The sequence below is a fragment of the Phocoena sinus genome, chromosome 4 (assembly GCF_008692025.1).
Source record: "Phocoena sinus isolate mPhoSin1 chromosome 4, mPhoSin1.pri, whole genome shotgun sequence".
In the NCBI taxonomy this organism is placed as follows: Eukaryota; Metazoa; Chordata; class Mammalia; order Artiodactyla; family Phocoenidae; genus Phocoena; species Phocoena sinus.
Genome location: NC_045766.1, coordinates 103,133,685 through 103,149,868, shown reverse-complemented (window position 1 = coordinate 103,149,868; position 16,184 = coordinate 103,133,685). Strand labels below are relative to the sequence as shown.

The 16,184-nt window shown below is 34.3% G+C and overlaps 1 protein-coding gene across 2 annotated transcripts in view; it reads left to right on the top strand.

Annotated features, from left to right (window-relative positions):
* The window catches only part of EPHA3 (EPH receptor A3), a 364,896-nt gene extending 348,929 nt beyond the window's left edge, over window positions 1–15,967 (top strand). The window contains exons 16-17 of one of the 2 annotated variants that reach the window (XM_032630294.1): window positions 6,644–6,799; window positions 13,264–15,967. In XM_032630294.1, coding sequence (XP_032486185.1) covers window positions 6,644–6,799; window positions 13,264–13,369 — 262 coding nt within the window. In that variant the 3' untranslated portion in view covers window positions 13,370–15,967. The remainder of the gene's footprint in view (window positions 1–6,643; window positions 6,800–13,263) is intronic. The other variant, XM_032630295.1, reaches the window with a different exon arrangement.
* The last annotated feature ends 217 nt before the right edge of the window (window positions 15,968–16,184 follow it).

Here is a 16,184-nt window from a genome sequence, read left to right as displayed (position 1 = left end):
AAAAAAGCCACTCAATAAGCAATGAGAAGGACATTGAATTCTCTTTAGCTAACTATTTTGATTCTTTTAGAGTGATAGATGAGATATGAAATTTTAAGAGATTTAGTTATAATTGGATGATGAAAAGGAAGTGGCAATGTGAAAATAATGCTTTTGAGAAATTCAGAAAAAATGAAAAATATAGTCATAATACACATGTATAAAAGGGTAAAAGTAAAGCTCCCTTCCTTTTGGTAAGAAATGGAGAAATTTTTCTTAAAGATATTCTTGATAGAAAATATTGCTAGAAAAATAAATAGAAAATGGTCTTAGAATGATAAATTTTCTCTACTACACAACAAATACTACAAATATGTTACACAAATTAAAAAATAAACAAAATTCATTTTATTTTTTTAATTAATTAATTTTATTATTATTATTTTTTGGCTACATTGGGTCTTCATTGCTGCGCACAGGCTTTCTCTAGTTGCGGCGAGAGGGGGCTGCTCTTTGTTGCCTTGAGCGGGCTTCTCATTGCGGTGGCTTCTCTTGTTTTGGAGCATGAGCTTTAGGTGCACAGGCTTCAGTAGTTGTGGCTCCCAGGCTCTACAGCGCAGGCTCAGTAGTTGTGGCTCATGGGCTTAGTTACTCCGTGGCATGTGGGGTCTTCCTGCACCAGGACTCGAACCCGTGTTCCCTGCATTGTCAGGCAGATTCTTAACCACTGCGCCACCAGGGAAGCCAGCAAAATTCATTTTTAAAAGAAACTATTTTGAAGATTAGTTTTATATAATATACATTTATGTAATACATATAATATGATTATTTATTACATATATTTATGTATTATATAATAGACAATTAGCTTTACATTATGTATAAAATATATCTCTTGGATTTAAATAAATTGATTAAATTACTTTCATGAATGTAGTTAAATTAAAAAATTTAAAAGACTAAAAATAGAGAAAAATAACAGATGGATTAATTCATTTCTATTCAGGCAGTAAGATGCCTTTTTCTTTTTTGGATATTTATGTATATAAAACGAAATAGACGTGTTCTTCAAATTCACAAAATTTTCATGTGCCAGGGCATTGGATTCTTCAAGACTATTGTAAATTTATAGAATACAAATTTTTGGCATAAAGAATTAAATAATACATTCAATTTATTTGGAATAAGGTTCTAAAGTGAAGGTAAAGGAATTTATGGTATAAAGACTTAAACAATATATTTAAAATATTTAGACTAAGATTCTGAAGACCCAATTATACTTAGTTAATTTAATTGAAATGATTTAAAATATATTGTTCCATTGCATTGATTGCTAACTTGTAGGGATTTATGTTTATTAAGTTGCAGAATAAATAGGAACAAAAATAAGCAGTACTTGTAATTTTTACCTGTTAATGGCACTAAATTAGCATTAATAAAATACTTCTTATCTCTAAAAGAACAAAATATAATTCTTTTTGAGAATAACTGCTGTTTTGACAAATATTATATCCTTTAAGAGAAGTCTGATGACCAAAAAACAATCTGTTTCTCAAAATGACTTTGACCTCTAATTCTGAAACTGACAGGGTGACTTTCCTCATGAACAAATATGATACAGAACCTTTTAGAGGGAAGCAAATATTTCAAATACCCAGGTGATCTCTTTTTTTTTAAATCTTAAAAATCAAAGCAGGTAATTTTACCACTGGGAGAAATTAAACCAGATGTAATAGCTATAACTGCTAAGATTTTTGTCCTTAAAGCCTAGAGACAATCAAAATAAACACAATGACTTTACTCCTCCTTAATGTGTTATTTATATACTAGTCTCCTGTTGGGAACTATATATATTTAAAATTATTTTTAGTTACTGATGACAAGTTAAATTCGTTTATTCCTATCTGGAATTTCTAACTTTAGAGATAAAAAAATCAAATATTTGCATTTAAAAAATTGGCAAGTACAAAATTTTCCCCTTGAAATGTAATGACACCATTTGAAATTAAAATGTTAACAATAAATTATAAAAGGTATTGAAAAACTATATTACTATTTTATATATCAGGCAATAATAAAGGTAGATATAATTAACATTTTGCTTTTGAGAAATTACCCTTAAGTTTTAATATGGTCCCTGAAACTATTCACAACCACAGACAAAAAGCAGGTAATTATAGTGGTATAGAATACACCTCCAATATTATTAATATTTACTTCTAGACTCAGTAGGCATCTACTTATTCATTCAAGAAATGTGTATTAGTCAGTATTTTTAATACATAAAAATTAAGCCCTCTGTAAACCCAAAGGAGTCTTTTTATGTTATAAAAGAATAACTTAACATTCAATTTTAGAGTTTAGAATTCTAGTGCAATATTGAAATAAGATCATTATGAGAAGATATTCTTGGGACTAGCAGTTATTTATTGACATTTGTTCCCCAGTATCTGGTGCTAGTTGGTACGACCACTTACAGATAAAATAGGAGTTGATGGGAAAAATATATATGTGTACCTCTTTAATGCAGCAGTATGAAAATCCACAAAAGAATAATTCACAAACCTAAATACAAGGAGAGAGGAAGAAAGGGAAGAAAGTTATTTTTTGTTTCCCCTGAGCAAACATGTAATTTCCATGATTTCTTTTTAATGACTGCAGTCTGTGGCCAGTAGGTACTGATTTATGAAAAGCTGTAAAAGATCAGGTGGAACTCTGCAGGACATCGTTTACAGCTGCACGGATTGAAACCTATCTAATTTGTCTAGTAAAAGTGTGAGCTCACTGTGCACATCACCCAGCCTATAAATTTCCCCTTCAGACCCAATGTCTGGGGCTGGGTCTAAAAAAACGCCAATGCCTGCAGCTGCTCAAAAAGCCCACATTCCCCTGGTGTGCATGAAGAGACATCACAGGCTCTTCACAGTGAGAGACAAATTCCTATCCATTGATAAACTCACCAGATGTCCTCTCAGAGGAGGAAAGGAACCAATTTTTATTTGAATTCCCCAGAGAAATCCTGGAAGTGGAAAAATGATACTTTGCAGGGCTGGTTATTCCTAGGTCACTGGCATTAAAATTAGGTCCTTCTTTGTCTTCCTTATACTTTGATCCAAGTAATAAACAGAAAGACTCAGTTGGGGTCACTCTAATCCTTAATCCGCACATCCTGTTTTATTTCAATTTGTTTATACTAATTTTCTCTAAATTCTTGTTGAGTCTGACTATACTGTTGAGTTTAAAAATACAAACCATTTTGAATTTAGAGGGGAAAATTCTGCATTTTGCTATTAGGCATACTTCATAAATATTCTGAATAAATGTCCTGGGGCTTGATTCTTCATACCCACAAACCTATAAATAAAAAAGTATTGCTATTCATGGGACCAAGAGTCGACAAGGGTCGACATTAGATTCTGTGCTTCAGCTACTGTAGCAATTCAAGCTGCGGGGTATGAGTGTGTGTGTATGTGTGTTTGCTTGCATGCCTGTAGATAGTCTAGTACTTTATTGTCTCCTTTCTAGGTCTCACTTCATTTTTCTTATAAAATTTTCTCACATCTGATGTAATGCTACTCAATTTTGTTTACTGATTCCAAGTCTTGTCCAATGGGTCCAATGTTATATCTAATGTTGGCCAATGACCAAGGCTATGTCATTCATGATGGTCATACAAAACAACCCAAGAATAATGTATACATTTTGGGCCCCGGGTTGTATATCTATATCTGTAATTCCTCAAGTTCTTAGGAAAAAAGCATAAGCAAGACATTTTCAATGATTTAAAAAAAAAACTTTTTCTTCTTTTTCAGGTGGGTAATTTAAAGAATTATAGAAAATTATTTATGTAATATTCCAGAAGAGAATAATGTATAAAATGTTATATTTATATTTTATGATGTTCTAGGTATCCCTAAAGGAAATAAAATTAATGCTTTGTAAAATAGTACCTAATTTCTGATTCTTTCTTTCTCTTAGATAACCTGTGAGGATTAGTTAAAACTAAACCGTAACGCATAATACAAATTACAAACTCCATAATTTTAATTTTTAATTTATAATTCAATCACTTGAGGTAGAGAGGATTGAAGCAGTTGAATTTAGTCTAATGGAATGAAGTTTGAAAAGTCCTCCATATTCAGCTATCTCCACTTCACAAATCTTGACAAGGAGGGAACTAGTTATTGATCTATATTTTCCACAGAGCATGCAAATATAGGCAGAACCAAACTGTCATGTTCTCAGTGTTTTCTTAAACTGAGCACTAAAATTGTGTTAAATTTTCATTTTTATCAAATAGTTAAACTTATTTTTAATTAAAATTTTATTTTTATCAGATAAATTTAATGTCTCCCCATCAAAATCCAAATGAATTTACAATCCTCTCTTGTATTCCCAACAATAGCACACAGGTTCAGGGCATGTTTGTTCAGATTTCAGAATCTTAACCTCACACTTAAGCGTGTCTTGTATATTAGGGAGTGGGTTGGAGAAATATCATCAATAGTAATGGAAATTCCACATATAAGTGATATCATATGATATTTGTCTTTCTCTGTCTGACTTACTTCACTCAGTATGACGGTCTCTAGGTCCAGCCATATTGCGCAAATGGCATTATTTCATTCTTTTTTATGGCTGAGTAATATTCCATTGTATATATATGTACCACATCTTCTTTATCCATTCCTCTGTTGATGGACATTTAGGTTGCTTCCATGTCCTGGCTATTGTAAATAGTGTTGCAGTAAACATTGGGGTGCATGTATCTTTTTTAATTATGGTTTTCTCCAGATATATGCCCAGGAATGGGATTGCTGGATCATATGGTAGCTCTATTTTTAGGTTTTTAAGGAACTTCTGTACTGTTTTCCATAGTGGCCGTACCAATTTACATTCCCACCAACAGTGTAGGAGGGTTCCCTTTTCTCCACACCCTCTCCAGCATTTATTGTTTGTAGGTTTTTTGGTGATGGCCATTCTCACCAGTGTGAGGGGATACCTCATTGTAGCTTTGACTTGCATTTCTCTAATAATTAGTGAATAATCTTTTCATGTGCTTTTTGGCCATTTGTATATCACTTATATGTGGAATCTTAAAAAATGGTACAAATGAACTTATTTATAAAACAGAAATAGAGTCACAGATGTAGAAAGCAATCTTGTGGTCACCGGGGGTTGGGGGGGTGTGAAGGAATAAACTGGGAGATTGGGATTGACAAGAATACACTACTATATATAAAATAGATGACTAATAAGGACCTACTGTATAGCACAGGGAGCTCTACTCAATACTCGGTAATGACCTATATGGGAAAAGAATCTAAAAAAGAGTGGATATATGTAAATGTACAAGTGATTCACTTTGCTGTACAGCAGAAACTAAGACAACATTGTAAATCAACTATACTCCAACAAAAATTTTTTAAAATATCAATGGAAATCTCCCAATTAAAAATTCCTTTTAAATGTGGGCAGGACTCTGATTTGTCGCTTAATTTTAGTTTTAGCTTCCACATATATTATAGAGGCATAGCATCAGTGCCTAACTAATGTAAGGATTAAAGTCCTTCATATCTGTGTGTTATGCTTAATATTGTAAGTGCTCATAAATGTTCAATATAATCCTTATTTCTGTTGTTGTTTTTACTATTATTATTCATCTCAAAGTAAAGGCCTTCATAACTACTATTTACTCAAGCTCCCATCCTAAGAGGAAAGAATAAAGAGGACAATCAAGTGTCCACTTGGTGACTGGTTCCAGGCTTATGAGTCAAAGGACAGTCAAAGAGGCCACTGAGAGCTGAAAAGGCAACCCAGGCAGTTTACCAATAGGATACTTCTCTTGGTTCTTCAGGGATGAAAATATGGTTTCCTCCATTTCTTTTGTTCCTTTGATTCACCAGATCTTGCAGCTGGTCATAGATCTATAGTAAGACCTGTAATTATATAAAGCAATCCTAAAAGTTCTTGTTAATGCTGATTATATTGTGCAATAAAAGTCATAGTCACAACGTCTATCTATCTATCATCTACTTCCGTATATATATTATAAATCTATTTGATGTTGTCATATTTTTGAGAATTTCACTTATTGTCACTCATCTACTTTTTTCTATTCTTTTTGTAATTTTTATTTTTAATGACATTGTGACATTATCTAAGTCTGTGCTGACTTTATGTCCTGCTGTAAGTATAGTCCAGGTTGTTCAAACTGTCCCTTAGACAGCAACCTTCACAGTGTCTACAGGTGAACATCCAGTAGCCAGGATTTAACGTTGGAAACCATATCCATCCACCAAAGCAGACAGAGGAGTATTCAGTGTGTTGTGTCAGCTATAACTGTAACCTAAATTATCACCATCTTTGCTAATGGTTAAACAAATTAAATTATAAAAGTATGTATGGATATATTTATGCTTTTCACTGGCAAAGTTTCAGTAATTTAAAAAGCAGACGTGAGTGCAGAAGGGGAGCACTACACAGTATTCTTGCAAGCTGCCAGCTTGAGCAGATGAAGACTTCATAGTACATAAATTTCACAAATAAACAGGAATGCTACGTGAAGTCTGGAAGGTCCTGCTGATGTTGGTGTCGAATTTGGACACGTAGCAACTCTGCTGACTCCTGATCTCTCTCCTATTGGTATTTTCTTTTCTTGCAGGCCATCAAACCTTCTTCTGGACCAAAGCAACGTCGACATTACTACCTTCCGAACAACAGGTGACTGGCTTAACGGTGTCAGGACAGTGCACTGCAAGGAAATCTTCACAGGCGTAGAGTACGGTTCTTGTGACACCATAGCCAAGATTTCCACTGAGTAAGAATAAGTTTTGACTGAACTTTCTAGTGGACATATGTGTTTAGGATTAATGTATTATAAATAATAGATGAATCTCTGAGGTACTTAACTTTCTCCTGTAACCACTGAGCTGGATCCTGGGTCTTTGTCAAGGACACCTTCTAGATTGAGGTGTGTTGATGTGTCTTCCTCTCTCACGCTAGATCCCCACAATAGGTGTCTTCACTGAACTATGATCTCCTTCAGATAGATCAACAGATACATAGCCACACCCAACCCCAAAGGACCCAAGACCCTAATTTAAAACATAAGCAGATATGACATGATGATTTTTATATCCTCGCATTTGTGATTCTCTGTTATTTTTAACAAAGCCTAACCTCTATGGAAATGGAAAATTGAGAACTAAGTGGATAACCTGGTATATAGGGAAACATGCTAAAGTCTAAAAGTAGCTCTCATAGCTATTAAATAAACATACCGTCATCTATTACTGAGTGATCTCATGCTAGAAAATAAAGTTATAAATAGGTTTAAGACATGGTTTTCCTTAAAAAAGCTTATGGTGAGTTTGGAAGAGAGAATATGCATAATTAATATATATTAATTAGTATTAATTTATGATTTCATGTGTTAAAAGCCAGTAATAATCAAGTATAATATGCTATACATCTTAGACAGTGGTCCTGTGGTATAATAGGGATCCTTTGGTAATAGGAATTCTTTGATATGAGAAACCCATGGCCATAAAATTCATCCTCATTCACCAGGTATGCTAATTGGGAACAGGAAGTGAAAAACTGAAAGCCATATTCTTCATCTCTCTGTGAATGAAAGACAATTTACTTCACTTTCCAATGAGACTGCATCATTTTTTCTTTTTCTACACAGTGACTTTTTCTGTTTTCCCATGCACACAGCTGAAAATGACTCTCTCAACCCTAGATCATACAACCTTGGTATGCCACTCAACTGAGCAGGGTCCAACTCTCTTTCTTTTAAGTCCCCCTGAGAGACATTCTGATGGCCTCAGTCTTGCTTATAGACTGACTTCTCCAAAGTCATGTTTGCCATGAGCTAATCATTTCTATTCAAAGAAGGAAGAGTGAGACAGCATGAACTTGACTCTAGGGGTCCTTTCCTGAGGGTAAGATAAAGGACTGCTCCAAAGAAAGAGGTTTTGTGTGGGGCAGATACATCAAAAGTTGTCCACAATTTTGTAGCTTGCAAGGTCTGTTTGGAAACTGTATCCATCTTTGAGTCAAAATCTTCTATCTTTGATCTTTGTTACATTAAATAAACCCTTTTGTGCTCTCAAGTTCCTTTCAGTCATATCCAATATTTGAATATTTAAATGTTGAATGTTTAAGGACTTTCATTGTCATCCTGTCAATCATTTAAACAAATTCACCTTGGAGAGCTATAGATTAGATGTCAAAAAGGGGTGTGTAGTGTAATTAATAGAAATACAAGTGCCTAACAAATAGGTAAAGAAGTTTACCATTTATGGTATAGCATCCCATTCAGAAACACAAACATCACAAAAGGATCTATAGCAAGGGAATATTACTATTGAAGAGGAGAATTTGTTCTTAGAAAATAAACTCACACTAGTCTACTTAATATGTGTTGGCATTCCTGTTTAAAATAGAATGTAGTATCTGTTGAATAGACTTCTGACCCAATCGACAATGTGTTTTGGGTTTCTATGGTAGTTATTTTGATCAGACACAGTCCCAGGATATATTAATGTATTTAAATATTTTTATAAGTTCTTATTTTAGTAATGTAAACAGTTTGGGTTATGATATGCAAGAAACCTGCTTCAGAGCACAGAAGCATAGCAAAGAACAAGCACAAAGTTAAAATTTTCTACACCACTGCCAGATTTTCAAAGGCAAATGTTTATTCTCAATAAAATATCAACACTCAGAGCTTTTAGATAATGGAACACTCTATTGAAGTGGATGAAGCAGAACATTGTTAATATGATTAACTGCTAGCTCACAATTTAAATATAGTCAGACATTCTAATCTATGAATATGGTCAGAAAGCTATTTGCTTAAAAAGGTAAAGCAGCAGCCTTTGTTACACTTCCAAGTTAGGGATGTATTTGTCTCAACAGTACAGTATTGGATGCTAAGCTCTTTCTGGCTGGTTAGAATATTTTCACTTAATTGTTATGATTATTTAAACAACCTGTGAGTGTACATTCACGATGAATGAAAACTGGTTTTTCCTAAGAGATTCGGCTCTTTTAGGTTTGCCCTTCACACTGAGCCAGATGGTTTCACATCTCTCTGTATTTCAATGTTCTTTCTTCTGTCCTTTCTCCTCAATTCAGGGACAACATAGAATTAACATCCACTGACCTAAAACTCCTTGAAAAGAGTTGTTTACTTTTTGGGTCTCTGCAATCTCTACCTCATACCCACCCTTGTTTATATTATAAAAACGAGAATTAAAAAATATTTAATACACTAAAAATTTGGAAAAATTTAGTGAGGCAACATTTTCACCTTAAATGCTGTAAAATATTTAACTCGATATTTCATTCTTCCTTTTGCAGTCTTAGGCTTGTTGTTTGAATTTGATTCCTTCCAATCTCTATTTTCTTTGTGTCTTACAGAATCAATTCAGAAATGATTCCCTTGACCAAATAACTCCAGAGATTCTCCTAGAATAAGACAGAGATACTTTAGAAAGGAGATTACATTTGTTTTTTACTATCCAGACTATCAATCATAGGAAAAGGTCAAGAGTTTCATACTCAAATAAATATTAACTTATTTCAATTAGTTTAGGGAATCTCATTTTTAGGCCAGCTACTCAAGTCATCTAATTTTCAAATAAAAATTTTTTAAAATGTGCAGTTTTATTCAGTCAACATATTTTTTTTAAATATTATTTCATAGCCTAGGATGGATTTAGGAAGGTTAGTGTGAGAAGGAAAAAGAGAATGAGGAAGGGCAAGAGTGACTGTAGAAACTGGAGAGAGAATTAAGTGTGTGGAATGAGTAGGAGACAGATTAATTGCTACATGTTATTATCCTGCACCCTTGGATGCCGTTTTCAAAGTATCATCACCTATCCTTTTGTCTTTGAAGTACCAGATAGCTTATTAACCTCTGGTCTCGATTTTGAGCTGCTCTTTAGTCTTGAACTTTTCCACTGCTCTTCTGAATAGGGTAGTCCTAACAAGACAAGCATATGGGGAGTGTTACTGAGACTACAGCCGCTGGATGTTTAGAGAGATTTTGGACTTGGCAGTGTGGTGGGTAGAACACATTTTGGTAGGGGGAAAAGAAGGTAGAGGGTACATAAAAACTCAAGTTAAGGCATAACCTAAAGGGATATTTACTGTAATTCCCTTTTCCATTATAATCCTTTGCATGAAATATAAACAAAATTATGTATCTACTTGCTTATGTTGGGCTCCCAGACACTGAATCTGAAACAGCTTTATGCAGAAGATTTCTTCAGGTGCCCTTGGGACATACATCCATAAAGAAGTGATAAGGGGGCCTTGGACTGAAGGAGAAGACTCAGTCCTACCTACTGGAACAAGAGTCCTAGAGCTTGGCTGGCCCTTCAGAGTTGTCCCAAGCTGGTCTGCAAAATTGCAGTATCTGATTTTTTCCAGTGGCCAGGGTATTGGTGCTTCAGTTCCAGAGGGGAAATAAGGGCAAGGCATCACAGCATATATTACTATGTTTAAATTTCTCAATGAGCTCAGGAAATTAGTATATTACCTTGGAGCATTGTTTTTTTCTCTGCTTTCCATGATTACATTTTCTTTTTTAAGCTTGTAAAGAAGGGGAGAAGGAAGAGACAGAGAAAAAAATCAGGAAGTTATAAAAAAATATGATATAGAATTGGAAAAAAGATGAGAGAAGAAATACAAAACAGTGAGGATCTATTGATTTATATACATTTATATCTGTCCTGTTTTCTAGCTCTTAGATTCGTAACCTGACTTTGTTATAGTTTGAGGATGAGTAGGGAAATGTTTGCTGTTCATTTTAAAGATAGATCCATGGTATCCTTATAAAAGAATCAAAATCCTGTAGAGCACACATTCTCAAAAGCAGGGGTCAACATAAATAGACTACGTTACTCTAAGCGAAGGTTTCATTATCCACAGTTATACAAAGGGCGGCAAGCTTGATGTCACCATAGCTCCCCACTAGCCTTCCTGGTGAAGCAAGGTAGCTGAAGACTGTGATCAGAGAGGACCTCAGGCAAAATACAAGTTGTCCATAGAGAATTTATCAGACCCTTGAATGGCAGCAGGGGGGTAACCTGTAGGGCATCAGGATTTCATCCCCAGCTTAGGTGATAGGAATGCAACTGAGCCTTAATTACTTTTATGCAGAAGATGCTTAAATAATGTGTAAATTGCTTCTTAAGTAGTTACCTATTGTCTTCTTGCACACCTTTACTGCTTGGGAACTCCTATTTTTTAAAATTTTATTTTACTTTACAGAGCAGGTTCTTATTAGTTATCTATTTTATACAAGTTAGTGTATATATGTCAATCCCAATTTCCCAATTCATCCCACCACCACCAACATCACAACTCCCCCCCACTCCCCGCCCCAGGGAACTCCTTAAGAAATCAATTAGTTCAATTCAGTGAGATTGAATTCCCAATTTTTCATTCTTTTTTTAATACTCCATATAAAGGGGCTCCATCTGTGTGCGTGCGTGTATTTGCATGCTGTGTACATTTCCTTCTTTCCACTTTGTTTGCCTAGCACTCCTTGCCAAGTGACACTTAATCCTCTATCAACTTCCCCAGATAAACATATTTTGGACTATTGATTCACTCTTTAGCAAGTACATGTTGAGCCCTGGCTAAATGAGAGTCATTGTTCAGAGTGTGGTTGATAAGCAGAGTACAAAACCGACAAGAATCCTTGTTCACATGGAATTCACCTTCTTGTGGGACAAGATAGAGAGTAAAGAAAATAAATCAGGAAAAAATGGCAATATGCTGGATGATGATAAATGCTTTGGAAGAAAATGAAACAAAAAAGAAAATAGGAAGTGCAGGTATGAGCGCAGAGAGGGTTTACAATATGAAATAGGAGGATCAGGGAAATCTCGTAAGAGCGGGCTGTTTGAGTAAAGACCTGAAAGAGATGAAATGTATGAATGAGTTACTTAAATCAAGAATATCTAATTAATCATTTGCACATGTTTAGCTGTCTTTTTGCCCCCAAATGAAATTCTATATGTTCTTATAATCTTTATTTTAGTGCCTTGTTTCTGAGTTTTAAGTATTTTAAATTTAATAATTTTGATAAATAGAGAAATATCCTTGCCATTTTTTCTACTTTGAAAGAACTTTCTACTTTAAAGAAATTGTTTCAGTTATCTATGGCTGTACAACAAACTGCCTCAAAACTAAAAGGCTAAAACAACAACGAGTTTATTGTATACACAATGTCGTGAGTCATGAATTTGGGCAGAGCTCAGGAGGGTAATTCTTCTGCTCTGGTGTTGGTATTGAATTAGGTATTCATTTAACATGCATCTGGTCTAGTCTGGAGGGCTTGAGATGGTTTCACTCTTGTCTGCCTTGGTGCAGAAGCTTCATATAGCTGGGTCTGTAGACCAAGTGCTGACAGATGACCTTTTGATATCATAGTCTCAAGGCAGTCATACTTCTCACATGGCAGCTCTGGGGCCTAGAGAGGGTGTCTCAGGAGATAAGAGGTAGAATCTGTTAGTATCTTAAGATCTGAGTGCAGAAACTGATACAGTGCCACTTCAAACATACTCCATCAGTCAAAGCAGTCCCCAAACTGGCCCAGATTTACAGGAGACAGGTAATGCCCCACAAGAATGTGTGACCATCTGCATTAGTTTCCTAGGGCTGCCGTAACAAATTACCACAAACTTACTGGCCTTGAACAACAGAAATTTATTTTTCACAGTTTAGAAGCCAGAAGTTGGAAATCAAGGTATTGGCTGTGCCACGCTTGTTCCAAAGTCCAAAAAAAGGAATCCTTCCTTACTTCTTCCAGTTTCTGACGGATCCCAGCAAAGTAACTGCAATCTCTGCCTCCATCTTTACGTAGTCTTCTTCTCTGCGTCCCTGTGTGTCCTCTTTCTCAAATAAGGATAGTCTCACTGGATTTAGAGTCCATCCTAATCTAGTATGATCTCATCTTGACCCTTCTCTTAATTACATTTGCAAAGACCCTATTTCTAAATAAGGTCACATGGTGAGGTTCCAGATGGACAGAAATTTTGAGGGGAACACTATTCAACCCACTATACCATCTATACTCTTCCACAAGAATAGAGGTGGAATAGTCAGGATATAACACACAAATGGTGCAAAAATCAGAAAATTATGTCTAAAGCATTGGGATCTATAATTGCACAAGCTTTGTTAATTGAAAATCTCCTATTTACATACTATCCAGGAAACCATGATTCTCACCAGAAACTTTCTCCTTTTTTTTTATAGTGACATGAAAAAAGTTGGTGTCACTGTGGTTGGGCCACAGAAGAAGATCATCAGTAGTATTAAAGCTCTAGAAACACAATCAAAGAATAGTCCAGTCCCAGTGTAAAGTGCTATTTCTGGAAGGAGGTGGTAGCTGTGGAAGATGTGGCGTCACTCTGCAGACAGATGTCAACACTGGAAATACTGGTGGACATTCCAAGCCCAATAAGACACTCAGATACGAGTACAAATGCCTTAAAATGGAATTGAAAAACTCTTTATTTTCCCCTATCATTTAGTGGATGGGTGGGTGGGTATATTTTGTTTTGTAATTGCTTTTTGATATTAGTTGATGGATTAAATCAAAATTCTTCAGTGCAAAATGATGAACTAGCATAGAGCCATTGATCATAAACTACCATAAAAGCAAACAAGTGAAATAACATAATGAACATGGTGACTCTGTTTACAAATAGCCACAAAAGAAAAGATGTGATATTTTTATACACAGAAGAACTCTGTAACAGGTATTTTGTTTCTTTAAAAGCAAGCAAAATAGAGGAATTCATACCTCAAATTATCTGGCCATATTTACTACCTTTTCATTGTATTATTCCCTTTCATCTGTTAAAAGGCATATGGAAATGAAGTTTGTAGTTGTTTTAAGTACTACACATTTTTAATTGTTAGCTTCCTTAAGTATTACCGTGTAAAAAGTGTTTTAATTTTGAAGAAAGATACATATTTATTTTCTTTTGAATTGTTTTTATTGTTTTCTATTTATGCCTTGATGATTTAATTTGGATTTGTGACAGTCAAGTGCCAAATGCTCTCTCAAATTGTCAGCAGTAGGAAACATAGAAAGTGATGGGTTTCTTTCCAGATTTTTTGAACCATCCACTTATATGTATCTATATCTACATACAAAAAGAAACCAAACCCTTTCCTTGTTCATACACTAACCAAATCTCTCACAGTCTGAATTATTCCATCCATTTTTTTCTCTCCATTATATAATAAACTGTACGCTCCTAATTTAGTGTAATATACTGGCTGTGTGTAATGGATTCTCAATGACATACCTGCCCTGCTCTGGTGTTTAGGAGACCATCAATTCCTTCCATTAGTAAAAGAGCTACGTTAGAACTTCTGAATAGAGAATAGCTACACTGGACAGGATTGGGATCCTATTTAGATTGCTGCATTAATTGGCAATATAGCCTATAAGCTGAAGCATGAGTCGAAAAAATCACTTGCTGACTGGCTTTGAAATGCCACTTAATATCTTTGTTTAAACGTGTTGAGCTATTTATAGAGAATGATGATAACTAAACTACTCATCTGCCTCACTGGGGTTTTGTTAAATTAATTAAACATTGTCATCATCAATAGCAAGCATTTTTATCTTTAAGAGTCTCTGCTGAAATGCACCTGTTGTAGTTTTGGTGTATATCTTAGAAGCATTGAACTTCTTGACACTTATTGAACATATTTTCAAAATTGCTGGTTGTCTAGTGAGACTCAAAATCTGGAAAGATCTCTTATTGCAGGAACTTACACTTACTATTCCATAAAGGTCAAATATGAGCGTACTCATTAATATTTGAAATATATACCTGGTGGAGATCTAGCCATAATACATTGTGAAGCAACATTTTAGCTATATCTATATTCTTTCTAATGCTGATGTGGTCATGTTATTGGAATAAGAAATGCATATGTCACAAAATAGAATGGATAAAACAATGCCGCAACCTTTATGTTCTTATGCAAAATGGAACACTAACACAGCTTACAGTCACAGATCAAAATTCACAAGTGCTAATCTATTGTAAATTTAGTGTAATAAGGCTTAGGTTGTGTTCCTCGTATATGCAATTATATCTCAAATTTCTGCAATATTCTTTATAGTCAAATCATCCTACTAGAATTATGTATTGGGTGTATAAGAGCATGAACCTTTTAAAAAATATATGTGATTATGAAATTAATTACAAATTTCACTTAAGCCTGTTAGAAGCAGATAAAAAAACATTTTTAAGCAAACATTTTGTGTTGTGGAATGTTAGATTGAGATACGAATCTGGTTTCAATCTCATTTTTTTTTTCCAGACTAGCATTTACTTTCTTAGGTACTCGTCTGTGCAACAAAATCTGTGCATTTCATGAATTAATAGACGTTGAGGATTGTTGAATCTATTTCACTTATTTTGGCTGTGGTTTCCATTTGAAAGTTGAGATTGTATATGCAGTATATTGCTCTTCATTTTCTCACTATTTTTCTATCTGACCTCTTATAAATTTACTTTACACAATCCTTACCTTGTACATATGTAAACATAACAGTGTATGATTCTTAACCATGGAGTAGAGGTACTAGAATGCTAATGGCCATCTCTTTGTACAGAAACTGCATTGGCTTTCAATAAACATGAAACCACAACTCATTCGCAACGTCATGTACCATATTATCTGTTTTGTATCTTAAATTTGTTTTACATATATTATTTATTTCTGGTAACTTGCCCACTTTAAGCTGTACTAAGTATCAAATAAGCCATGTATAAATGTGATATGATTGGCAATATGTATGTACTTTAAATTTGTATCTTCAAAACATTACTCATTTAGTTTATGTTGTACAATGTAGATGGCCTCTTACTAATGTAAAATGATTTGTAGTGGAAACATTTATATTTTTATAATAAACATAACGAAAATATTTTTTACAGATTGGAATAAAGAAGTGGTCTTTGAACCTTTTTTAAATATTATACAAATATGTGCTTATTTAAACAGCAAAATAATGAAATTTATGTAAGTCAAGAAGAATGTGCTGTTTCTTTTTTCTCCATTAGTGAGGAAGGATTGGTGTTATGTTATCCACATTTTTTTTTGTTTAAATGTCATTATCAATCAGCTAGAAAAATAATCAGTAAATA